This window comes from Chrysochloris asiatica, unplaced genomic scaffold (genome assembly GCF_000296735.1).
Source record: "Chrysochloris asiatica unplaced genomic scaffold, ChrAsi1.0 scaffold00147, whole genome shotgun sequence".
Lineage (NCBI taxonomy): Eukaryota > Metazoa > Chordata > Mammalia > Afrosoricida > Chrysochloridae > Chrysochloris > Chrysochloris asiatica.
This window is the reverse complement of record NW_006408665.1, coordinates 6621023-6647420: the sequence shown is the minus strand read 5'-3', so window position 1 is coordinate 6647420 and position 26398 is coordinate 6621023. Positions and strand designations below refer to the sequence as shown.

Genomic DNA, 26398 nt, shown 5'->3' with positions numbered 1-26398 from the left:
AGACTTTTGTAATCAAGGTGAACAAAGCAAACTACTGGCAATTTTTGATGCTGCTTTGTTATCAAAATGTTTCTCTTAGATAATACATAGTGACATTTCTGTGGTTGTGTTCCTTAGAATTCCTGCTTTCAAAGGACAAAATCAGGGCAAGAATCCTTACAGAGTTCTCATTGAACAAATAAAGAAAGCCAATATATCTCAGGCAACTTCAGCATCACATGTGGGGCAATTGTAATTAGTGCACAATACAATGATACAATATACAATGAACAGGTTTTTCTGCAAATGTTTATTTAGAAAGATTTTTGTGAACTGTAAGGTGGCTGTGGGTATGGCAATTTCTTTAGGTGAAAAAAGCACTAATAGTCACTATGGAAACCAAGATACAGGCAGCGAGAAGTAAAATCAGACCTATACGGCAGTATTTTGATTGTTTCTCTTGTTTTTCTTCCTTTTTCAATAAGGTGTCAAATCCTGGCGTGTACATGTCTCCCAACCAAAACCTTAGGTCATTAGGATTTTCCTGAAACATACATACAAACAAACAAAAAATGAGATGAAGAAGACAATTAATCAAATCAGATTAATTAAAATAATAGAACAGTATACTGTCAGAGGTACTGAAGGTCCTTATTTATACTTTTCTAGGTAGGATCAGCACTGGATGGTGTGAACTGCAAGATCAGCAGTTCAAACCCAACAGCCGTTCCTTGGGAAATTTACAAAAGGGCTGCTATGAGTTGGAATAGTTCCACCCTGCTATTTTGACTTTTCTGTATTATCTTGGCTCTTGCTACTCTTTCTGGCAAAAGCATCTCCCCAGTCACACAAACCATCTGTATCTTTGTATTTCTATATGTCCTCTAGCCCAGTATAAGTGAACCTTAGCATGAAGTGTGTTTCTAATCAGATGCAATTTTGTCCCCTGATGAATCTTATAACATTCTATACTCTACAGTAACCTTCCTTTATATTGTGCTATGGTGATGGTAGTTGTATGCCACAGAGTCAGTTCCAATGCACAGAGACAAAGTACAGGGTTTCCAAAGCTGTAAATCTTTACAGGAGCAGAAAGCCTCATCAGTCTCCTGTGGAGTGACTGGTAAATTCCAATTACTCATCTTGTAATTAGCAGCCTAACTCGTAATCCACTATACTACCAGGGCTCCTTGTGTTATGCTATGTTGTTGTTAAGTGGCCTGAAGTCGGTTTTGACTCACAGCAACCCTGTATAGGATTTCCATGGAGTGACTGGTAAGTTTGAATCATCAATCCTGTGGTTCTAACTGACCTTGCAGTGTAGTGCTTTATCCTACGGCACCATACTATTTGCTCAGTTTGATAATTCAAGGATAACAAAAGTAATATTCATCTCAATTATCCCCTCTTCATGTATATAATTAGCAAAGGTAAGAATCGGGGCAGGGGGGTGGCTAAGATGTGGCTAAGAAATGTTAACACAATAAGATGAATTTTTGTAGTAGCAGAAGGTGACTTATTAGAGTTGCTGATCCTAAGAAGCCTGCCCAAAAAAACCCCACAGGATTATTGTTTTTATAGAGAAGCACTACCAGATGGATACAGAAGAATCACATTGACTACAGCTGTGGGAAAAGACAATGGAGAATCTTTTCAATATCATCAGTGAAAACAAGGCCAGGGCCAACTGTGACACAAACCATCAATTGCTCCTATGTAAATTCAAACTGAAACTGAAGAAAATTAAACCCATTAGAATCAAAATATGCCTTATGTGTATCTGAACTGAATTTAGAGCCCATCTCAAGAACAGCTTTGATGCATTAAACACTAATGACCAAAGACCAGAAGAGTTGTGTGATGACATCAAGAACATCATAAATGAAGAAAATAAAAAGTAATTTAAAAGACAAAAATCCTTGTCAGAAGAGACTCTGAAACGTGTTCTTACACATGGAGAAGTTAAGAAGAAATGATGAAATAAAAGAACTGAACAGAAAATTTCTAAGGGCAGTTTAAGAAGACAAAGTCTGATATTGAAATGTACAAAGACCTGGTTAGAAAACCAAAAGGGAAGAATACACTCAACATTTCTCAAGCTAAAATAACTGAAAAAAAAATTCAAGCCTAAGGTTGCAAGACTAAAGAATTCCATGGATTAAATATTGAATGACACAGGAAGCATCCAAAGAAAATGGAAGGAATACAGGATCATAGTATCCAAAAGAGTTGATCAATGTTCAGTCATTTTGAGAGGTAGCATATGATCAAGAATTGATGATAATGAAGGAAGAAGTTCAAACAGTGCTGAAGGCATTGGTGAAAAACAAGGCTCCAGGAACCAATGGAATACAAACTGAAATGTTTTAACAAACTGATGCAGGACTGGAGGCACTCACTTATCTATGTCAAGAAATTTGGAAAAGAGCTACCTAGTCAACTGAATGGAAGAGACCTATATTTGGATCTATTTCCAAGAAAGGTGACACAATGGATTGTAGAAATCTTTGAACAACATCATTAATTTCATATGTAAGTAAATTTTGATAAGGTAATTCAAAAAGAGTTGCAGCAGTACTTTGCCAGGGAGATGCCAGAAATTCAAGGTGGATATGGGAGAAGATGTGGAACCTGGGATATTATTACTAACATCAGAAGGATCTTGGATGAAAGCAGAGAATACCAGAAATATATTTACTTGTGCTTTATTGATTATGCAAGGGCTTTCAACTGTGTTAACCTAACAAACTGTGAATAACGTTGTGACAAATGGGCATTCCAGAACTCTGAAATGTGCTCATGAGGAACATGTACGTAGACCAAGAGGCAGTCATTCAAACAGAACAAGGTTTTACTGAATGGTTTAAAATTATGAAAGATATGTGTCAGAGTTGTATCCTTTCACCATAGGTATTCAATCTGTATGCTGAGCAAATAATCAGAAAAGCTAGATGTTATGCAAAAGAACATGGCATCAGGATTGGAGAAAGTTTCACTAACAACCTGTGATATGCAGATGACACCTTTGCTTACTGGAAGTGAGGAAGACTTGAAGTACTCACTGATGAAGGTTAAAAGACTAGTCTGCAGTATGGATTGTATCTCAATATAAAGAAAACAAAAATTCTCACAATTGAACCGGTCACAATAAATGGATAATGTCAGGCATTCCTGGCCCTGGTGCAGGAGGAGGCAAGTCAAAGTTGGCTAAGAAGCCAGTCCAGTCAGAGAATGGAGGATCTCCTTGTCTGCTTTTCAGGTATTTCTAGATCTTCCATGTGGTGGGTAACTGTCAAGGGGAAAAAAGAGGAAGAACTTAAGTTGGGTTTATGCTGGGTGAATGACTTCATTACATATTTTTCCCATGTTGAAATGTTTTTGTTTTGTTTTGTTTTGTTACTGAGACACAAGAAAATGACCAAAATGTAAATGTGCAATTTTAAATCATTGAGTGGGATTTAAATAAAATGTTTCATGAAAACAGCCTTATATGAGTACAGTACCCAAGGCAGGGTACTTCAATAATTATTGAAATTATTTTTCAATAATTATTTAATAAGGAATCAGCTCCTAATTATTCATACAAATGATCACAAAGCTAGGAAAATACCTAAGTAATCTTGCAAATTAATTTTCAAAAAACACATTCTCCCTGAAAATTTTCTTCTGTTCCACATCATTTCTTCTCCTCTTTATCATACCAGATGCCAGGAATTGCTGAAATTGTCAAATTCAAAATAATCAAATAAATAAAAGTACTGCTCAGGGAGAAGAGTGGGAGGCTAAGAGCCAAATGGCCTGAAATTTGGAAATTCTGTGCCTTGAGAAGAATAGCTGGTTTATGCAGAGAAATACCACCCTAATGAGGAGCCCTGGTAGTATAGTGGATTATGAGCTGGGCTGCTAACTACAAGGTCAGCAGTTCAAATCTATCTGTCCATCCATGGGAGAAAGATGAGGCTTTCTGCTCCTGTAAAGATTTACAGCCTCGGGAACCCTCTACAGGGTTGCTATGACTTAGACTTGACAGCACACAACCACCACTACCGCCATCCACATGATGAAGGAGTCCTGGTAGTATAGTGGGTTATGTGTTGGACTGCTTACCCCAAGGTCAGCAGTTTGAATCCACCAGCAGCTCTCTGGGAAATAGATAAGGCTTTCTGCTTCTATAAAGATTTATGGCCTCAGAAACCTATACAGGTTCTCTATGAGTCACAACCAACTTGAAGACACACCACCACCACCATCCTAATGACCCTTTCTTTCAGGGTTAATGATCTACCCAGTCAATTCAAGGAAGAAATGTTTACCCTTGAGTACCTTCAGATGGTCTGAGAGATTGGTGTGCAGGGAACGTCTGTCGTAGTCCTCAATGGTCCATGAAGGATTCTTTTTTCTGTCTTCAATAGCTTCCTCCAAACTTACGTCACTGTATAATGGGTTATTCTTCAGAACTGATGACAGAGATGGTGGGGGAATGTCAGTAGCCACAGGGGCCTCCACAGTGGATCCCCTAACATGTTGCACAGTAATATTCTTCTCTCTCTGTGAAAAGACAGGCAGTGTTTTCTTACTAATGGAACTGCTCTGGTAGAGAATGCTATGTGAGATAACTCTATCTGAAAATATGCTTATATTCCTGAAAATCCAACAGATTAGGACAAAGAATAAAGACAAAATTCTAGGCTTTGACCATGAGTATTCCCACTAAATCTTTCTTTGTATGTTATCTTGCTCAGATTTACTAACCATTTATTAAAATGCTATTTTATACTACTGAGAAAGAACACTGTCCATTTCATGTAGAATTCTGGGCAAAACCCAGTTTTTCTATCACATTTATGTAGAGATTTGATAACATTATCCTTCCTTCTCTTTGTGCATTCCATGATTGATCAAAATAATGTTTAATATTACTTATTAACTCTTCAAAGTCAAAATGAAAAGAAATTTTATAGAAATGCCTTGGCAGTTTTATAATTAATTGTTAACTTTCATAAATAATCTCTCAGGGATATTGTTTTAGATAACTTTGAGGAGTAAACTAATTTAGCATTGTACTCTTGCATGTATCTATAGATTAGCTGACTATTGTTGTTGTTGTTGTTGTTGTTGTTGTTGTTGTCAGGTGCCATCGAGTCGGAACCGACTCATAGCGACTCCATGCACAGCAGAACGAAACAATGTTCGATCCTGGGCCAACCTCATTACTGTTGCCATGCTTGAGTCCATCAATGCTACCACATGGCCATTCCATCTCATTGGGGGTCTTCCTCTTTTTCTCTGACCCTCTACCTTACCAAACATGATATCCTTCTCCAGTGACTGGTCCCTCCTGACAATATGTCTGAAGTATGAGAGGTGAAGTTTGGCCATCTTGGCCTCCAAGGAGCACTCTGGCTGCACTTCTTCCAAAACAGATCTATTGGTTCTTTTGGAAGTCCATGGCATTTTCAGTATTCTCCTCCAACACCACAACTCAAAGGCATCAATTCTTCTACGATCTTCCTTATTCACTGTCCAGCTTTCGCATCCATATGAGGTTATTGAAAATACCATGGCCTGGGTCAGGCATACCTTAGTCCTCAAGCTGACATCTCTGCTCTTCAATACTTTAAAAAGTTCCTGTGCAGCAGATTTGCCCAAATGCAATACGTTGTCTGATATCTTGACTGCTGCTTCCACGAGTGTTGATAGTTGATCCAAGAAGAATGAAGTCCTTGATAACTTCAATCTTTTCTCCGTTAAGAAAGTTGAGCCTCTGAAACCCTATACTGTTCACTGAGTCGTAACTGACTCAAGGCACTTAACAACAACAACAACATATAAGCTAATGTTGTAAACTAACGTGTGTTTATATAGATGTTGCTGTTGTTGTGTGCTGTGGAGCCGACTCGGACTCATAGCGACCCTGCACAGGGTTTCCGAGGCTGTAAATCTTTACGGGAGCAGAAAGCCTCATCTTTCTCCCGCGGAACAACTGGTAGTTTCGAACTGCTGACCTTGAGGTTCACAGCCCAATTTATAACCACTACGCTACCAGAGTATATAATTTCCACCTTAAATAATTGTTTTATTGTTGCCCTTGAGTGAGTTCTGGCTTAAAGTGACTCTGTATAGGGTTTCTGAGGAGCAGTTGGTGAGTTTGAACCACCGATATTGTGGTTCAAACCAATCTTGCAGTTCAGTGATTCTCCTACAGTAACACATCAGGACTCCAAAAAATTAGTAGGAAAAACAACAGCAACAAAAAACCAGAAAACCATCATCTAGATTAAGCAGTTTTACTTTCTCTTTGGTCTTGATTTCACAGACTTCCTTAAACTCACGGTTTTTTCATACAGTTTAGAGATTAACTTGGAGAATTTCTCTGACTTTAGTACATTTTTTAATCTGCTCAAAATCAATTTATATTTGTAATACTAAAGTTCTTTTGAAATAATAAATCTTTTTGACTTACCATTTGTCTGTAAGATGGATAGCCTCATTATCAATGCTTCTGAATGGAGCAAAAATTAGTGTGCTAAGAAATTTAGATTGTTTGAGCTTCACACAATCCTGACTTTCTTCTTTCATTCAAGGCTAAACATGTTTGATCAGTTTTGGAGAGGGATGATTCTTTTGACTTTAGGAATTGGGTTTGTCAGTTCCCTTGGATGCTAGCCTAGGTACTGAGTTTCTTAAATAAGAAAGCTCTAGAAATAAGAAAAATACAGTTTCAGAGTGAAAAGGAAAATACACTCGCTAAAAGGAATCAATAAATAATCCTGGATATATATATTCTAAAAGATCATTTAAACTCTTACATATAACCTCATTCTTAAAAAATTTTAATTTTATCCTATAAAATTATACTATTTATTTTTGCTCTGCATGTCAATTTTATGTCTAGAATACATGTAAAAGGAAATTAATAAAATAATTTTATTAAGAATTTGGTGGCAGGATCAAAAGTACTACATAATGGTTGAGGTTCCTTTGCCTTTCAATAAATTTGTTCAAATAGGGGAAAAATAGCATATCTTATTTATACTTTGCTCCACATTCTACAGAATCTTCTTAACAGAAAACAATTCAACAATAATTATAGAAAGTACTATAATCAATCTATCTAGTATTGTAAAATAATCTGCAATTTAAAACATTAATTGAAAGTAACCATATCTTATCTAGACTTTTTTGTATTGTTTTTTAAATTTATCCCTATACACTTTTATCATATTTATAACTTTTATGTACATGCATATCCTGCTGTGGCACTGTAGGATAGTGCATTAGACCGCAAAGTTAATTTGAACCACAAGGTCAGCGGTTCAAACCTACCAGCTGCTCCTCATAAACCCAATACATGGTTGCTATGAGTTAGAACTGACTTGATAGCCCTCAACAAAAACATATATACACAAACTATAATTCAATGAAGAAAACAAAATAAAATACATTTTTTTAGACAAAAATAGAGAATATATAGTTGGAAGACTATTAGTGAATAACCTTTTTAAAAAGTACTTCATGAAGAAGAAAATTGATCACAGAAAGAAAGTTTAACATGCAAGAAGGAACAATGAGCAAAATTTTAATTGAGAAGCATATATGTAAATTTAGGCAAACACTATTTTATGGTAAAATATAAACAAAAATGATCATCAATTTGCAAATTTTAAAATAAAAGAAATAAAACATTGGTTATTGTTAGACAATAATAAATTTCTTTCTATTTTTTAAGGATTTTATTGTGGATTGAGTAAGAGTTTAAGGGGCAGATCATCAGTTTAATGTTCAACGAATCATAACCCCTGTTTCATTACAATGATTATAATCCCCTCCAGGTACCATCAGTTAATAGTATTTGTCTCTATTCATAAATTTGCTTTTTATTGGGTTATTTTAAGAAATTCCAATTGGAAGACATATTTCTAAAAATATAAAACTAGGCTACTGTTGTTATTGGTTGATAGATATCAAGTTCATTTCAGATCACAATGGTCCTATATGACAGAGTCATACTGCCCCAGAGAGGTTTGGTTTTGTTTTTCACAAAAAGCAGATTACCAGATCTTTCTCCTACAGAGCTGTTGGAGGCATTCAAACCTCCAGTGTTTTGGTTACCATCCTAGCACTTAACTGTGTGCACCACCAAGAATTCTTACAAATAGAATGTGTTGTTGTTGTTAGGTGCTATTGACTCGATACTGATTCATAGCGACCCTATGCACAACAGAACGAAACACTGACCAATCCTGGGCCAACCTCACAGTCGGTGATATGTTTGAGCCCAATGCTGCTGCCACTGTGTCAGCCCATCTCATTAGGGGTCTTCTATTTCTCTGGCTCTCCACATTACCATACATGATATCCTTATCCAGTGACTGGTCCTTCCTGACAATATGTCCAAAGCATGAAAGATGAAGTCTGACCATCCTGGCTTCCAAGGTGGATTCTGGCTGTACTTCTTCTAACACTTATCTATTTGTTCCTTCGGCAGTCCATGGGATTTTCATAACACATATGTATCAATTCTTTTATGGTCATCCTTATTCACTATCCAACTTTCACATGCATATGAGGTTATTGAAAATATCATGGCTTGGGTCAGGTACACTTTAGTCCTCAAACTGGCACCTTGCTCTTCAATACTTTAAAGAGGTCTTGTGCAGCAGATTTGGACAATATAATATGTTGTTTGATTTCTTGACTGCTAGTTCCATGACTGCTGGTTCCATGAGTTGATCCAAGCAAAATGAAGTCATTGACAACTTTAATCTTTTCTCCATTTATGTGGATATTGTTTATTGGTTCAATGGTGAGGATTTTTGTTTTCTTTACATTGAGGTCCAACCCATACCAAAGGCTGTGGTCTTTGATCTTCATCAGTAAGTTTTTAAGTCCTTTTCACATTCAGCAAAGAGGGTTGTATCATATGCATATTGCAGGTTGTTAATGAGTCTTCCTCCAATCCTGATGCCACGTTTTTCTTCATATAAACCAGCTTCTCATATTATTTGCTCAGCATACAGGTTGAATAAGTATGGTGAAAGAATACAACATTGTTACACATCTTTCCTAATTTTATACCATTTGATGTTCCTGTGTTCTGTTTGAACAACTGTTTCTTGGTCTATGTACAGGTTACTTGTGAACTCAATTAAGTATTCCAGAATACTCATACTTCACAATGCTGTCCATAGCTGGTCATGAGCCACAGAATCGAAAGCCTTTGCATAGTCATTAAAGCACAGGTAAACATCTTTCTGGTATTCTCTGCTTTCAGCCAAGATCCATCTGACATCAGCAATGATATCCCTAGTTCCACGGCTTCTTCTGAATCCATCTTGAACCTCTGGAAGTTCTTTGTCAATGTATGGCTGCAGCCATTGCCATATTAGCTTTAGTAAAATTTTACTCACATGGTATATCAATGATCAAATAGAATATATATCTTCTAAATTCATAAAATCAGAGGGAAAACATTAAGGAAAGTTACTAAACATATAATAATATCATAAAATTTAAGCAAAGAAGCATTTAAGGAAACTCAGAAAAACAAAAAGAAAAATATTAGAAATAATCACATAAAATGGAAGTGACTAAATCCTTCAGTTAAATGACTGGGATTGTCAGGTCAGATTTCTATAAGTGAAATTCAGTTGGACAATATTTATAAGGAAACCAACTAATATTTAAGCATTTAGATTCAGAAACAATGAGTGTGAAAGGATATAAAAATCATTCCACACAAATATTAAATAAATGAGAGCTGGATATTGTGGGAATTAGCTGCTTACCATATTTGTTTCTCCTTCCTAAATCTATATGTTTACTGAATGGCCTAATGTTTTCTGACCAATGAAGTATAGATAAAAGTATTAGAGATGACTTATAAGCCTGGCCTATAAAATCTTCCACAAGATTTCTTGCTCAAGTTTCCTCTCTCTGAAGCTTCAAGCAAGGATTCTGAAGTGGCAGATAAGCAAAATCAAGGAGCTTGAAGCTGAGTCACTGCCTTTGAAAAGTACTGCCTCAAAAAGGCATTTGCCCTTCCTCAGACTTTTCATGGTGATGGTGGTGGTGGTGGTGTGCCATGGGGTTGGTTCCAATTTATAATGACCCCACATAGGGTTTCGGAGGCTGTAAATCTTTACGGGAGCAGAAAGCTTCATCTTTCTCACATGGAACAGCTGGTAGTTTTGAACTGCTGACCTTGAGGTTTGCAGCCCGACTCGTAACCATTACGCTACAAGAGCTCCTTCAGACCTTTCCTGAGAAAACTTATAACTCTCTAACTTTCTTTTATTCTTTTTCAGTGTATTTGTTACCACCATATAGTCTAACTAACCCTACATAATACAGAAAGAAAGTGTTAGCTTCAAATTCCCTTAAGATGTGTCACTGACTTAGCAATCCCAACTGGAAGGTAATACAAGTAATATCAGAAGATATGGTCATTTACTGTAGTCAATGTGGAGTGTTTGGTAAAACTCTTATGTGGTAATTGGGAAGGTAAATCACATGTAGTTATAGGAGAGATACTTAAAAAAATATTCAAAACATACAATAATTTTATTTTAAATCAGAGAATCCATGTTTACAAGAAAGAGATAGATCAAAAAAAGAAATGGACAGGGGGCAAGCAGAAATGAAAGAGAATAGAGAGTCCAGAAATTTGAAGACTGGTGGTATTGAAAATATGGCTTTTTCTAGACCTGAAACACAGATTTCTGTTGTGGCACTGTAGGATAGGCACTATTGTAGGATAAGCACAAGGTTGGCAGTTCAAACCCATAAACTAATCCTCAGAAACACTATAGATGGTCACTATGAGTAGATCAGAATGCAGGAATCATTGTACAATATCATTAATATCCCATGCAAGTACAATTTTGCAAAAGATAATTCAAAAATGGCTGCATCAGTACATTGACAGTAAACTGTCAGGGATTCAACTGGGATTCAGATGAAAACATGGAATGGAATGCTGACATCAGATGGATCTTGATTGCAAGCAGAGAATACCAGCAAGATGCTTACCAGACTATGCAAAGCATTTGACTATGTGAATCAGGACAGGCTATGAATAACATTGAGAAGAAAAGGTATTCAGGAACACTTAATTATATTGTGTTCATGAGGAACCTATACACAGACCAAGAGGCAGTCCAAGCAGAACAAGGGAACACTGAATGATTTAAAATCAGGAAAGGTGTGTACCAGAATTGTATTCTTTCATCATACTTATTCAATCTGTATGCTGAACAAATACTCAAATTAGCTGGATTATATGAAGAATAATATGTCATGAGGATAGGAGGAAGACTCATTAACAACCTGCAATATGCAGATGATAAAACCTTGCTTGCTGAAAGTGAAGAGGACTTAAAATCCTGATGAAGATCAAAGACCATAGCCTTCAGTATGGGTTGCACCTAAATGTAAAGAAAACAAAAATCTTCACCATTGGACCAATAAATAGCCTCATGATAAATAAGAGAAATAACTGAAGTTGTCAAACACTTCATTTTGCTTGGGTTAAACATCAACACTCATGGAAGCAGCAGTCAAGAAATCAAACACCGTATTGTATTAGGCAAATCTGCTGCACAAGACCTCTTTAAAATGTTCAAAAGCAAAGATAAAGCTTGAGTACTAAGGTGGGCCTGACTCAAGCCATGGTATTTTTAATAGCTTCATATATATATGAAAGTTAGACTATGAATACAGAAGATTATAGAAAAAAAATGATTTATTTAAGTTTTGGTGTTAGAGAAGAATATTAAAAGTACCATAGAGTGCCAGAAGAACAAACAAATCTGTGTTGGAAGAAATACAGCCCTAACGATCCTTAGACGCCAGATGGCAAAACTTCATCTCTCATACTTCAGACATATTACCAGTTCCTAGAAAAGGACATCATGCTCAGTAAAGTGGAGAGTCAGCAAAAAGAGGGAGATTCCCAACGAGAAGGGAATGGGCTCACGCTTAACAATGATTATGAAGATGGTACAGGGTCGGGCAATGTTTCACTCTGTTGTGAATAAGGTTGCTATGAGTTGAAACTGACTAGACGGCACTTAACAACAGCAACAACGTAAGTCAGAAGTCACTCTTAGGCCCACAACAACAACTAGCCATAGTCTTTGTAAACTCATCAAAAGGAGTTTCCCCTATTAGAGAAGTTCTGAGGTGATACTGATGGTTCACTTCTGAGTGATTATAAAAAGGATTGTGATTATAAACACTTGGAACTGTAATAAGGGGAGTGGTCAACATTACTATATTGCTGAGTTTAAATGGATCACCTCAGAAGTAGTTGGGGGGGACTCAATGCCATCAAGTTTTCAAGAAGAAAGAGTCAGTGGCTGAGTGAGTCCTTTGGGCCCTGAGATCCCTGTGCATTGAATCTCCTCAACAAGGGACCAGAAAGCTGCACCCCTGAAAGAGTGGCAGAGGAACAGCTGTAGCAGAACAAAGAGCCAGAGCACGATACCAAGTGGTGGGCTTCTCAGGTCATCGAGTAAGTAAAGCTGGAGTAAGTAAAGGGCTGGAGGCCTACTTGTAAACTGGGCTGTTTCCAGACACGTAAGTGGGAGAGCTTGGATTGCTGACCCACAGAGCTAGAGTTGAATGTTTTCAGCAGAGGCTTACGATAAATGGTGTGCCATTTATAATATGGGCATTTATTATCAGCCTAAAAGAGCTTTGTAGAGGCCTGCCTGTGAGCATGGCAGATGAGAGGCTATCCTTATTGGAAAAATTGTGTTTTTAGCATTTCTGACCTTGATTTGTAACATTTACTTCCCTAATAAACTCCTCAACTATAAGTATGTTGTCTGAGTTCTGTGTGGTCATTGCAATGAATTATCCAAGCTTACAGAGTAGTGTTCTGTGGAAGTGATGGTTGGTTTCCTTTGCTTATAACATTGAACTAAGGAATAGGCAAATGGAGACATAAAAACATAGCAATAAAGCAGATTTGAAAGCTATGCCTTCAAAAGAACTTTTGGTGTTTTTACTGACATGGAATGGACTGAAAATAAATTGATTATATCATATTAATCAATAGTCTACTGAGTTTTGTGATAAATGTTTTACTAAAGGAACCATATGCCTAGATCTGAAAAGCTTTTGATTGTTTGGCAATTTAAAAAATAATAAAGTAAAATACAAAATCTAGACCTCCAAATAGCCAGGAAGAAGTCAACTTTGAAGGTTTCACAGCCATGAGGAAGGACCCACATCAATCAACCTTTGCTATCTGTGGTAGTTATGTGTCAACTTGACTGGGCCAGGATTCTCAGTGGTTTAGCAGTTCTTATTGTTGTTGTTAAGTGTTTTCAAGTCGGTTCTGATTCATAGCACCCTGTATAGGGTTCAAGGCTGCAAAACTCTATGGGAGCAGACAGTCTCTTCTTTCTCCTCTGGAGTGCTGGTGAACTCAAACTGCAGATATTGTGGTTTGTAATCTAGAGCTTATCCTATAGAACCACCATGCCCCCAAAGAAACGGGTTGTTGTTGTTGTTAGGAGCCATCAAATTGGTTCCCAACCATAGCAACCCAGTATAGGGTATCCTAGGAGTGGTTGGTAAGCTTGAACCACCAACCTTGCAGTTCAACCTGACTTTGCAGCTCAGTGCATTAATCCAAAGTACTATACCAGGACTCCAAAGGAACTGGTTGATGTTGTTGTTAGGTGCCATTGAGTTGGTACCAACTCCTAGTGAGCCTATGCAGACCAGTATGAAACACTACCTGGCCTTGGCTAACATCACAATTGTTGCCATACTTGAGCCCATTGATGCTGCCACTTTGCCAATCCATCTCGCTGGGGGTCTTACTTTTTTTCACTGACCCTCCACCTTACCAAATACACAGAGTCACTGTACCAAAAGGAAATGGTTGATGTTCAACTGTTTCAAGAGGTAGCATATGACCAAGAGCCAATGATATTGAAGGAATAGACTCAATGACACTTAACAACAACAAAAACAACTTTCCCCAAAAGGAGCTCTAGTAATATAGTGGTTACAAGTCACACTGCTAATCTCAAGGTCAGCAGTTCGAAACTACCAGCTGTTCCACAGAAGAATGATGAGGCTTCCTGCTCTTATGAAGATTTACTCAGAACCCTGTACAGGGTCACTATGGATCAGAACCAACTCCATGGCATATCACAACAACATGAATTGGGCTGCTAATCTCAGGGTGGGCAGTTCAAAACTACCAGCTGTACCGCAGGAGAAAGATGAGGCTTTCTGCTTCCATAATGATTTATAGCCTCGGAAACCCTGTACTGTGTTGCTATGAGTTGGAACAGATCCATGGCACATAACAACAACAAAAACACCCTCGATTTTGCTATAATGTTATCTGAGGTGATGAGACCTCATCTAATTCTATTATGTGTTGTAAAGCCTCACTTTTATAATGTTAATGAGGAGGACTGATATAGTGCCAAGGATAAGGACTCAACATCAAATTTGGTTTGAATCACAAAGTTGGTGGTTCAAATTTGCCAGCTTCTCTTCAGAAACCCTACACAGGATTGCTGTAAGAACTGACTCCACAGCTGAAGACAACAACAAAAGTGATATTAATGAGGTCAAATGCAATCTGCTGGATTAGGTTGTTGTTGTTAGGTGCCATCAAGTTGGTACTGACTCATAGTGACGTTATGCACAGCAGAATGAAACACTGCCCGATCCTGGGCCAACCTCACTAGTGTTGCCACGCTTGAGTCCATCAATACTGCCATTTGGCCAATCCATCTCGTTGGAGGTCTTCCTCTTTTTCTCTGACCCTCCACCTTACCAAACATGATATCCTTCTCCAGTGACTGGTCCCTCCTGACAATATGTCCAAAGTATGAGAGATGAAGTTTGGCCATGTTATCCTCCAAGGAGCACTCTGGTTGTGCTTCTTCCAACACAGATCTTTTGGTTCTTTGGCAGCCCATGGCACTTTCAATATTCTTCTCCAACAACATAACTCAAAAAGATAAATTCTTCTAGGGTCTTCCTAATTCACTGTACAGCTTTCACATGCATATGAAGTTATTGAAAATACCATGGCTTGGGTCAGGTGCACCTTAGTTCTCAAACTGACATCTTTGCTCATCAACACTTTAAAAAGATCTTGTGCAGCAGATTTGCCTAATGCAATACGTCATTTGATTTCTTCACTGCTGCTTCTGTGAGTGTTAAGAGTTGATCCAAGAAGAATGAAGTCCTTGACAACGTCAAACTTTTCTCCATTGATAAGAATGTTGTTCATTGGTCCAGTGGTGAGGATTTTTGTTTTCTTTACATTAAGATGCAATCCATACTGAAGGCTGTGCTCTTTGATTTTCATCAGTAAATATTTTAAGTCCTCTTCACTTTCAGCAAGCAAGGTTGTATCATCTGCATATCACAAGTTGTTAATGAGTCTTCCTCCAATCCTTATGCCACATTTTTCTTCAAATAATCCAGCTTCTCGGATTATTTACTCAATATACAAGTTGAATAAGTATGCTGAAAGAATACAACCCTGTCACACACCTTTCTTAATTTTAAACCATTTACTGTTCTCATGTTCTGTTCGAACAACTTCCTCTTGGTCCAGGCACAGATTCCTCATGAGCACAGTTAAGTGTTCTGGAATACTCATACTTTGCAATGTTGTCCATAGCTTGTCAAGATCCACACAATAATCAATAAAGCTCAGGTAACCATCTTTCTGATATTCTCTGCTTTCAGCCAACATTTATCAGACATCAGCAATGATATCCCTCATTCAATATTGTCTTCTGAATCCAGCTTGAACCTCTGTAAGTTATCTATCAATGTATGCTTGCAGCCATTTCTATATTACCTTTAGTAAAACTTTACTTTCATGGGATATCAAAGAGATTGTCCAATGATTTCCGCATTCCATTTGTGTCACCTCTCTTCCAATCAGTTGGCCAGATAGTTGTCTTCCAAATTTCTTGGCATAAATGAGTGAGTGTCTCCTGTGCACCTCATGTTCTTGAAAGATTTCCATTTTTATTCCATCAATTTCTGGTGCCTTGTTCTTTGCCAATTCCTTCAATGCACCTTGGACTGCTTCCTTCAGTATCATTGGCTCTTGATCATATGCTACCTCTTGAAATTGTTGAACATCAATCATTTCCTTTTGGTACAGTGCCTTTGTGTATCCCTTACATCTTCTTTTGAGGCTTTCTGTATCAGTCAATAATTTGTCCAGAGAATCTTTCAATAACAAAAGTCTAGGCTTGAATTTTTCATCAGTTTGAGATATAAAGGGAGAGAGAAGTGAGCACAGAAAGGAAGAACCTACTGCCACCAAGAAAGAAGAACTGGGAGTGGAGTGTATATTTCAGACTTGGAGTTTCTGTACTGTGCAGCTCCTAGGTCCAGGGAAAAATAGATGCTGAGACACAGGGAGATCTCCAAGGAATGCTGGGCCTACAGACGCTGAAAGTGGACAAGTATCTTTCTCCAGAGCTGGCACTCTGAATTTGGACTTCTAGCCTCCCAAACTGTGAGGGAATAAATTTCTGTTTGTTAAAGCCATCCACTTGTGGTATTTCTGTTATATCAGCACTTGGTAACTAAGACAATGTCTTAAAGAAAGGAAATCTACAAAGTATTTACAATAGGATCTTAGAATTACTTTTTATTCATGAGTGCTCTGTCTCTTGTTTTCTTAATCAAAAGGCAGTAATTTATGATAGTATTCCTATTCCTAGTAAATATGCATCAGAATATATACTTAACAATTATAAAAACTGATAATGTGTTTTAGACTCTAAGACAAATCTCCAAGAGTTAATATTTTGTAGATGATGTTTTCTGGTTTGGGTCAGATGCACCTTAGAAATCTAGACATCAATAGCAAAGAGATAATAACCTCATTTTGGGAACAACAACAAATATACAATGACAAGGATCAACAGAGTTAAAAGTGTTTTTTTAAAAAGAACTAAGATTGAAAATTTATCTGGCAATATTGCTGTTATATGCCAGTGAGTCAGTTCTAGCCCATAACAACCCTCTCTAGAGCAGCTTAACAACAAAAACATAGAGCAGCTGGTGGGATTGAAACGCCAACCTTGCAGTTAGCAGTCCAGTGCTTATGTTATAGCACCACACCAGGACTCCAATGTTGCTCAAGGGAAAATAAAAAAGGCACAAATCCAAAATGTTAGAGAAGCAAAGCAAACATGAGCAGAGACACAGCACTGGCTCAAAGGTATATTAGGAGAATAATCTGAGCAGCTTTGAAAACATATACTTGGATAATTTCTCACACTGTAGAGTATACCAAATTTAAGAAAAATAGAAAATCTTAATACTCCGGTGACTACTAAACTAATATAGACCAATTAAAGTAATTGGATTAAGTTTAGTTTAAAATATATGAGGTACAGAGAATTTTGCAGTAAAGTTCTACTAGACATTTTACAAGGAGATTGTTTCTATTTTAATCAAAACCTTCCCAAAGATAGAAAAGCAAGGGACATTCTCCAACTCATAGTATGATGTTGGTAGAAATGCCAAAGAAATTAGAAGACCAGACAATAATAGGTCAGTTTATCTTATAAACATAAATGCAAAAATCAAAATGTATTATAGATAAACAGAATCCTAAAATATTAGCAAATTATACATATCAGTCAGAGGATCAAGACAGCTTTATTTCAGGAAAAGCAAATGTTTAATATTAGAGGATCTATTAATGTTATTCACCATCTTCTTGTTGTTTGCAGGAGACCTGTTTCAACTCAGCGACCCTGTATAGGGTTTCTGAAAGTGACTGGTGTGTTTGAACTACTGACCTTTCAGTTGTTAGTTCAGTGTTTATCCTACAGCACATCAGGGACTAATTCACCATAGTAACAGGAATAAGCTAATTTTTACAATAAATTCATAAATGAATATATTTGTAATAATATTGAGACACATTCAAGGCAAATTCTGTTGTTGCTGTAGAGACCCTATATAGCATTTCCAAGGAGCAGCTGGTGGGTTTGAACAGTTAAACTTGAGGTTCAAATTGACTTTGTGGTCTAGTGCACCACACCAGGACTCTTTTAGCAAACTAGAAATAGTAGACATTCCTTAAACTATACACAGTAAAGTGTAACACTGCCCAGTGAAATGTTAGAATCACTTATTTTAGGTTCAGAATTAAGAGAAGTGTGCCAGTAATCACCATGCCCATTTCACATTGCAATGGAAACCCTAAGCAAAGTATTAAGAATAGAAAAGGAAACAAATAAAATAGGGATTGTAAATAGTGAAATGTCACTATGGTGGTGGTGGTAGTGGTGTGCCATGGAGTCGGTTCCAACTCATAGTGATCCTGTATAGGGTTTCTGGAGCAGAAAGCTTCATCTTTCTCTCGTAGAACCACTGGTAGGTTTGAACTGCTGACCTTGAGGTTAGCAGCCAAACTCAACCACTATGCTACCAGACCTCCTTGAAAGGCAACTATAGATGATGATTATCTAAATAGAAAACAAAAAAGTTAATAAAAATAAGATTTCAGTAAATTTTTATGAACTGTAAATCAATATATAATAACCAATTATGAACAGTTATATTGTATGGTACTCCATACGGTAAGTACTGGGCTGTAAACCACAAGGTCCGTGGTTCAAGCTTGCCAGCCACTCTGCAGGAGAAAGATGAGTCTGAGGCATAAAATCTTCAAGAGCAGAAAGACTCGGGAACCAACTTGATGACACTTAATAACAACAAGTATACATACATACACATATAATAATGTTTCACAAATGTAATTTAAAAGAGTCTATCCTCAAGAGCAATAATAACTATTTAGATACAATACTAATGAACGATTTATAAAGCTGTATGAAAGATTACAAGACAATTAATTGAAGGTCATATGAAGAACTGAATAAATGAAAAGAGTTATCACATTCATGAATATGAAGAATCAAATTCCTAAAGATTAACATTGTTCTTAGTTTGATCTATACAAACAATGTAATCCCTACTATAATCATAATGCAAATAATACCTATTGTTTTTATTTTGTGTATGTGTGTGTATGTACACCTATACGCTCATAGGTGAACATTTCCTGAAAATTCACTTTTTCTACTGACCAGTCATTGTTTTCCAAATTCTACTAGCATGATTACCATTACAAAACATAAATATGATTGTCCTACTTAAAATTCTTCAGTGACCTATCAAAATATCCAACATAAAATGTAAAATCCAGGAATAGCTCACTGAACCTTTAAGGTCAGACCCAGGCTTTCTCTACACATACCATTGTAACATATATCTTGTCTTCAATACAAGTTTTAGTGCCTGACACAGGTGGGTTTAGTCTGTGAGTATTATGGTGGGATAATTTTTGTATTGCTTCTAGTAGCATATAATCCACATTCAAATCTCTGACTGACCCTACTGAAGGTTTTGTGAGCTACATAAATTTAACATAACTTGCTAAATCGTGTTTTGATATTTGTAATTAAAATCCTAAGCAACTTGGTGATATGCCTCAATTTACTTCCTAAATAATGATTTAAGCATTTATTAAGTCCTATAATGTCTATTGGAGGAGTCCTGGTGTGGCGCCTTGGGATAATGTGTTGTACTGCAAAGTCAGTTTCAACAGCAATATGGGCAACTCAAGCTCACCAGCTGCTCCTCAGAAACCCTATAAAGGAACTCTATGAGTCAGAATCAACTCAAAGGCAACAACATAATATCTATCTGGAGTCCTGGTGTGGTATGCGTGTTTAGTGCACTGGAATGTAAGGTCGCTTTGAACCTCAAGGTAGGCAGTTCAGGCTCACTAGTGGCTCCTCAGAAACCCTATACAGGGTTGCTATGAGTCAGAACCAACTCGATGGCACTTAACAACAGCAATAATATCTATCCAAGGATAAGCTTCAAAATGGGGATGGTTGTATATATGGGGCAGTTCTTTTCAAAATATTAAATGGAAAATTGGAAACAAAAACATTCTTAGTGAAGGCATGGCATATGTGTTGGAAACAAAACCTCTCTTACACTTGTTCTCCAGGGTAGCTATGAGTGATTCAGACTGTGATTATGGACTGTGAACCATAAGGTTGAAGACTCAAACATACCAGCTGCTATTTGGAAGCCCAATACAGGGTTGCTATGAATCAGTACCAACAGCACTTAGCCAGATGACACTAAACAACCACAACCATCTTTATATAAGCAGATTTCCACATTTGTATCCCATAGAAAAGCTGCAGATTCTAACTACTGATTAGCATCCAAATGCTTCACCACTGTGAATCAGGGCTCCTGTTGCGAGACAGATAATTAAGAAATGCAATTATTAATTAAAAACCTGGAGGTAGAAGAGTCATTAGAAATTTAGGGGGAAAAGACTGAACTGAAAATTTTAAAAAAAGGAAATTAGACAAGAAAATAAAAACAATGAATGCATTATCTAAAGATCCAGGCAAGAACAGCCTTCTGGTCTCTTGCCCTTTTGCTTCATCTCACAGATTTAGTGTAGAATACTCCCAGGTCCTGAAACAGATGTGATGGAAACCAGAAAAAAAGAAAACAAGGAGATTGGTCTGAAAAGATTTTGAAATATAACTGCTAATCGGGGCTTGGGTGAGGAAAGGGAGCCCAACATGATATTTGATAAAATGTACTTTATCAAGTCAGCTGTTTTCTTTCATTACCTCTTTTTATAAAGGGATTGGCAGAAATATTTAGGGGACAATCCCAAATGCCTTCATCAAAGTCAGGCTCTGAATCATTTTAACAATCAGAAACATTAGATTTTGCATAAAGTACATTCATCACACTGAGATGTAATTTATTTAGAAGCTTCTTTATTTCTCTAGTGACAAAGTAAGAATTAAGAGTACAAGTATAGAGGAAATCAGGAAATAAATTGCCTTTTCCATCTCCCTACAAATATGAGGGAGATTTATATATCTGCATACAAGAGAATGGACAATGTCCCAGGGTTGCTCACATGCCTGAGAACATCAGTGCTTATTTTCCTATACCTAAAAATGCTTAGATAGTTACCTCTGAAAGTGAAATGTGAATTTTAAAAAAGATTTGAAATAAATCACTAATGTGATTATGACATACATGTTTAAGAATTGTGCCTCATATTAGGGCTCAAAGAGATCTCTATTTTAACTGCTGCTCTATCACCAGTTTTAATTCATTGCTTTAGGCTAAGTCCTGTGACTCCCAAACCCTATGCACCTGAGTGTGGGGTTGGGGGAGGCAGAGAGTGATATAAAGGGGACAGCAGGCAGGATTAGTTTACATAAATGAAGTTTGTATGAATTTCATGTGATCTTCATATCTACTACTTGGTGAGCCACACAACTAGACAGCTAAATGCATGACATGCCTGTCCCCATATTACATCCCTCTCTGATCTCCATTCACAACCTAAATCAGAAAGTGGAAGAGATATCATTTGATATTTTCCAAATTCTACAGAAAGAAACACATATTTATACAACACAATCAGAGTCCTGGTATGGCATGGTTGGTTAACGTGCTGGACTGCAAGGTTGATTTGAACCACAAGGTCGGCAGTTCAAACTCACCAGCTGCTTCTCAGAAACCCTATGCAGGGTCAGTATGAGTCAGAACTGAACTGACAGCATTTAATAACAACAGCAACAACAATGCAATACAAATGATACTTATGCAACACATACGTTTTGCGCTCTTATAGTAAACCTATGATTCTCAATTCCTGTTACCTAATATTCACAAAAAGGGAAGAACACACTCAGCATTTCTCAAATTGGGGGAATTGAAGAAAAAATTCAAGCCTTGACTTTTGTTATTGAAGGATTCTCTGGGAAAATTGTTGAATGATGCAGAAAGCATCCAAAGTAGATGGAAGGATTACATAGAGTCACTGAACCAAAAGCAAATGTTTGATGTTCAACCATTTCAAGAGGTAGCATATGATCAAGAGCCAATGATCCTCAAAGAGGAAGTCCAAGGTGCATTGAAGGAATTGGCAAAGAACAAGGCACTGGGATCTGATGGAATAAAAATTGAAATCTTTCAAGAAAGTGAGGTGGCACTGGAGGCACTCACTCATTTATGCCAAGAAATTTGGAAGACAACTATCTGGCCAACTGATTGGAAGAGATCTGTATTTGTGCCCATTCCAAAGAGAGGTGACCCAATGGAATGTGGAAATCATCAGGCAATATCATTGATAACCCATGCTAGTAAAGTTTTACTACAGGTAATAAAGAAATGGCTGTACGTATGCACTGAGTGAGAACTTCCAGAGGTTCAAGCCAGATTCAGAAGAGGATGTGGAATGAGGGATATCATTGCTGATGTCCGATGGATCTTGGCTGAAAGCAGAGAATACCAGAAAGTTGGTTACCTGAGCTTTATTGACTATGCAAAGACATTCGATTGTGTGGATCATTACAAACTATGGACAACATTGTGAAGTATGAATATTCCTGAACACTTAGTTTTGCTCATGAGGAATCTGTACCTGGACCAAGAGGCAGTTGTTTAAACAGGACATGGGAACACTGAATGGTTTAAAATTAAGAAAGGTGTGCGACAGGGTTGTATTCATTCACCATATGTATTCAACTTGTATGCTTAGCAAATAATCCGAGAAGCTGGATTATATGAAGAAAAATGTGGATTGAAGGAAGACTCATTAACAAACTGCAATATGCATATGATACAGCCTTGCTTGCAGAAAGTGAAGAGGACTTAAAATATTTACTGATGAAGATCAAAGAGCACAACCTTCAGTATGGATTGCATCTCAATGTAAAGAAAACAAAAATCCTCACCACTGGCCCAATAAATAGCATTCTTATCAATGGAGAAAAGATTGAAGTTGTCAAGGACTTCATTCTTCTTGGATCAACTGTCAACACTCATGGAAGCAGCAGTCAAGAAATCTAACAATGTGTTGCATTAGGCAAATCTCCTGCACAAGACCTTTTTAAAGTATTGAAGAGCAAAGATGTCAGCTTGAGGACTAAGGTGAGCCTGATCCAAGCCATGGTATTTTCAATAACCTCATATCGATGTGAAAGCTGAACAGTGAATAAGGATGACCGTAAAAGAATTGATGCATTTTAGTTATGGTGTTGGAGGAGAATATTGAATGTACCATGTGCTGCCAAAAGAACAAACAGATCTGTGTTGGAAGAAGTACAGCCTGAGTTTTCCTTGGAGGCCAGGATGGTCAAACTTTGTCTCTCATACTTTGGGTATATTGTCAGGAGGATCCAGTCACTGGAGAAGAATATCATGTTTGGTAAAGTGAAGGGTCAGAGAAAAAGAGGAAGACCCCCAGTAAGATACATTGGCAAATTGGCAGCATCAATGGGCTCAAGTATGCCAATAATTGTGAGGTTTGCCTAGGACTGGGCAGTGTTTCCTTCTGTTGTGCATAGGGTCACTATGAGTCGGTACCAACTTGATGGCATCAAACAACAACAACAATATTATTTTATGTTCCCACTCACTGTTAAAGAAATATATAGAATGAATATCATCCTTATTTTGCAAGTGAGAATTCTGGGCATGGACTGATTACTGGTCATGGTACATGTCTCAAACTAGTTTACTAAGGATTTGAGATGGAACATCAAGTTTCTTACCTCTCTAATCCATGCTTTTCCTATGGAATTAATGACAGCCATGCTGAGAAAGCATTTTAAATTAAGAACTAATTGACAACTGCTATTTTATGTGCTTCTAACACTTAACATTTGCTGGATTTGGTGGGTTTTTTTCCCAGGTACTGTTGCAACTACTTCAACTTTCATTTTTCCCAGGTACTGTTGCAACTACTTCAACTTTCATGTGCTCACTTTTTTTTTTAGGTCTATGTTTTTTATCTAATATATACATCAATCCTGGATCTTAAGAGTACCCCAAGGATAGAATAATTATTAATTGTTATGCTGCAATCTGAAGTAGAGAATGTAATTGTTGTCACTCATAGTTTTTGTCATGCCTACCAGACTACCTGAATTTGTAATAGATTTACTACCTCAGTGCATAGTTTTATAGTAAATTGGCAATTTACTGTTTTTTAGACATTTTATATTTCTTTTTAGCATAAAAGGATGATCAACGTTTATTTCAAAATTTTAGTCATCAGTGATTCTTATTCAAGACACACATGACTGTAAGGAAAGATGTCTTTTAAAGTTTTGTATTTCATTCAGGTTTAGGACGAATGTTCAAGAGAGTTTTAAACTGAAGTTCTGCATGAAAGAAATAGGTCAACTATGGTACCAAACCAAAGATGTTAGAGTGATGTGTTTCAACCTCAAAAGAATGTATTGGAAGTGATTTCTTACTCTAAACTTCATAGCATAGGGAGGGCCAAGGTTTTCTGAATTAATCTTTGAATCCCTTTTGGTTTGGATATTCCATGATATAAACAATAAGAAAGAGGAGAAATGTCACTCCATTTAACGTAAAACAAAATATAAACAGCAACAAACCAGTATATATGGAAGAGTGGAAGAATTTTGAGATTACAAAAGGGAAGGATGCAAATTTAAAAAGAGCCAGTTGTCGTAATCTGCTGCCTTATAATGGAAATAAATAAAAACTCTTATAGGTGGAGGAAACACTTACATAATCATTTGAATGTACTTGATTTCAAATGATCTCATGATAAAGGTCCCGAGGAGCCCACAAATACACCCATAGGATTCACTTTACACCAAAATTCATGAGTAGCAACTGTTTCCTAAAAGAAAACAAATTTCTGTCCAGGGAATTTGAACCACTCCAAAGGATTTAATGACTTGCAGGGGCTTGTAGGTCAGTCACATCTGTTCTGAAATGAAATGCTCCTTCCTGTTTCTAAATTGACTAACTCTTGACCCCATTAGCCCTCTAGTCTTAAAACAAAGATTATTCCTGTTCCGTTAGCTGTACAATAGTCAGGGCCTTTATGTTGATTCCAGCACATGGAACTAATCACCGTTTTATTCTCTCTGGTCATTAAAAAAAGAACTAGCCAAAAGAAAACACAAAATAAAATTTGCATTGGTTTAAGGATCTGGTTTATATGTTCTGTCCACGTGGACACCTGTGGACAACAAAAGTATCTGAAATCGTAAGATCTTTCCAGAGTGGAGCCCCAAACCAAATCCATGCTACAGAGTGGATCTGACTCAGTGACCCTACAAGACAGAATAGAGCTACTCTATAGTTTCTGAGGCTGTAAATATTTACACCAGCTGATTGCCTCTTATTTCTTCTACAGAGTAGCTGGTGAGTTTGAACTACCAAGTTTGCAGTTAGCAGCCCAATACTTAACTCACTGTACCCATCAGGACTCCTTTTAGGGTAGAGAGTTCCCTGTGTTTTCTTTCCTTCAAGATGAAATCATTAGGCGTCCATTGCTCTGTTGCCTGAGTCTCCTCTTTATGAAAATAAAAGGTGCCCATCCCATTGATGCTAAAACACAGTCTCCAGTTATAACAGAGACTTGAGTTTGAGTTTCTGATGTTTTGTTCTTAAACTAACCAAAAGACAGAGGTAGGGCTTTGTTTTGTTTTATTTTCCCCACAAAGCTTTATTTACAAATGAAACAAATGGTTTGAAAACTTCTAAAGGGAAAGAGTGAAATGAAGACCGTTCAAAATCTAAATGATGACAGGAGACAAAGCTAGTGTTTGGAGGGGAATGAACAGGTGAGCAATTTCACACATTTTATAAATAGAAAAAAGATACACTCCTGTTAAGGAAAAAAAAGACCTTTTCTCTGTTGAAAGAATGTTCTGCAGCCTTCAACTCTGTAATCTAGTTTCTCTTTTGCGCGGACAACAAAATGGCAGATAGTGAGGAAGAAACCAGCCCCACCCCCATTTTTCTGAGCCCCAGATCTCACCTGCGAGTAGACTAGATTTTGCCAGTGCTGTGAAGTAGGAAAACTGCCACCTGCAAACCTCACCAGGCTGTCTGGAAGGTGGGCTGAAGTCCTCATTAAAGACTTCACTTCTAGCTGCAGGAATTTGTCAGGATGGTTGTTATTTGGCAAAACGGAGAGATCCATGTCTCCCTTCATGTACAGTGGGAAACAAAAGCCAGCGAGGTTGCTCTTACTAAACTCAGCCATTATTAATGAACCTGAGGATGCTCCAACTGGCACCTGACACCAAGTCTGCCTGCTACACTCTTAAGTCCACCAGAAACCACATCAACATATAGGAACAGAGCAGTTCCCTGCTCCACATCCCTCCCCCTGACATACACACTGACCCTGCTCAAACAGGACTGCACTCATTAACATTTATAGGATGCTAAAAAACAGGTATGTATAGCCTTTAAGATTTCTTCATACAGATCCAGAAACAACAGTTTAGGAGACATTATTCTTTAGATAAAAGCTGCCAGAATCTGCAGTCACAGT

The 26398-nt window shown here is 37.3% G+C and overlaps 1 protein-coding gene across 1 annotated transcript; it reads right to left on the bottom strand.

Annotated features, from left to right (window-relative positions):
* Nucleotides 1-343: 343 nt before the first annotated feature.
* KIAA1024L (KIAA1024-like ortholog) lies at nt 344-26041 on the bottom strand. The gene is made up of 3 exons (XM_006870683.1): nt 25877-26041; nt 4303-4527; nt 344-523 (listed from the first exon to the last, which is right to left on the bottom strand). The coding sequence occupies exons 1-3, from the start codon at nt 26039-26041 to the stop codon at nt 344-346; spliced, it is 570 nt and encodes a 189-aa protein (XP_006870745.1).
* Nucleotides 26042-26398: the final 357 nt, after the last annotated feature.

What these genes read in the sequence shown, in the direction of transcription:
- KIAA1024L (XM_006870683.1), bottom strand. Translation starts at nt 26,041, where the DNA reads ATGGATCTCTCCGTTTTGCCAAATAACAACCATCCTGACAAATTCCTG. An exon ending in AAAATCTAGTCTACTCGCAG is followed by an intron (nt 4,528 to 25,876) that starts GTGAGATCTGGG and finishes GTCTTTTCACAG; the next exon opens with AGAGAGAAGAATATTACTGT. An exon ending in ATCTCTCAGACCATCTGAAG is followed by an intron (nt 524 to 4,302) that starts GTACTCAAGGGT and finishes TGTATGTTTCAG; the next exon opens with GAAAATCCTAATGACCTAAG.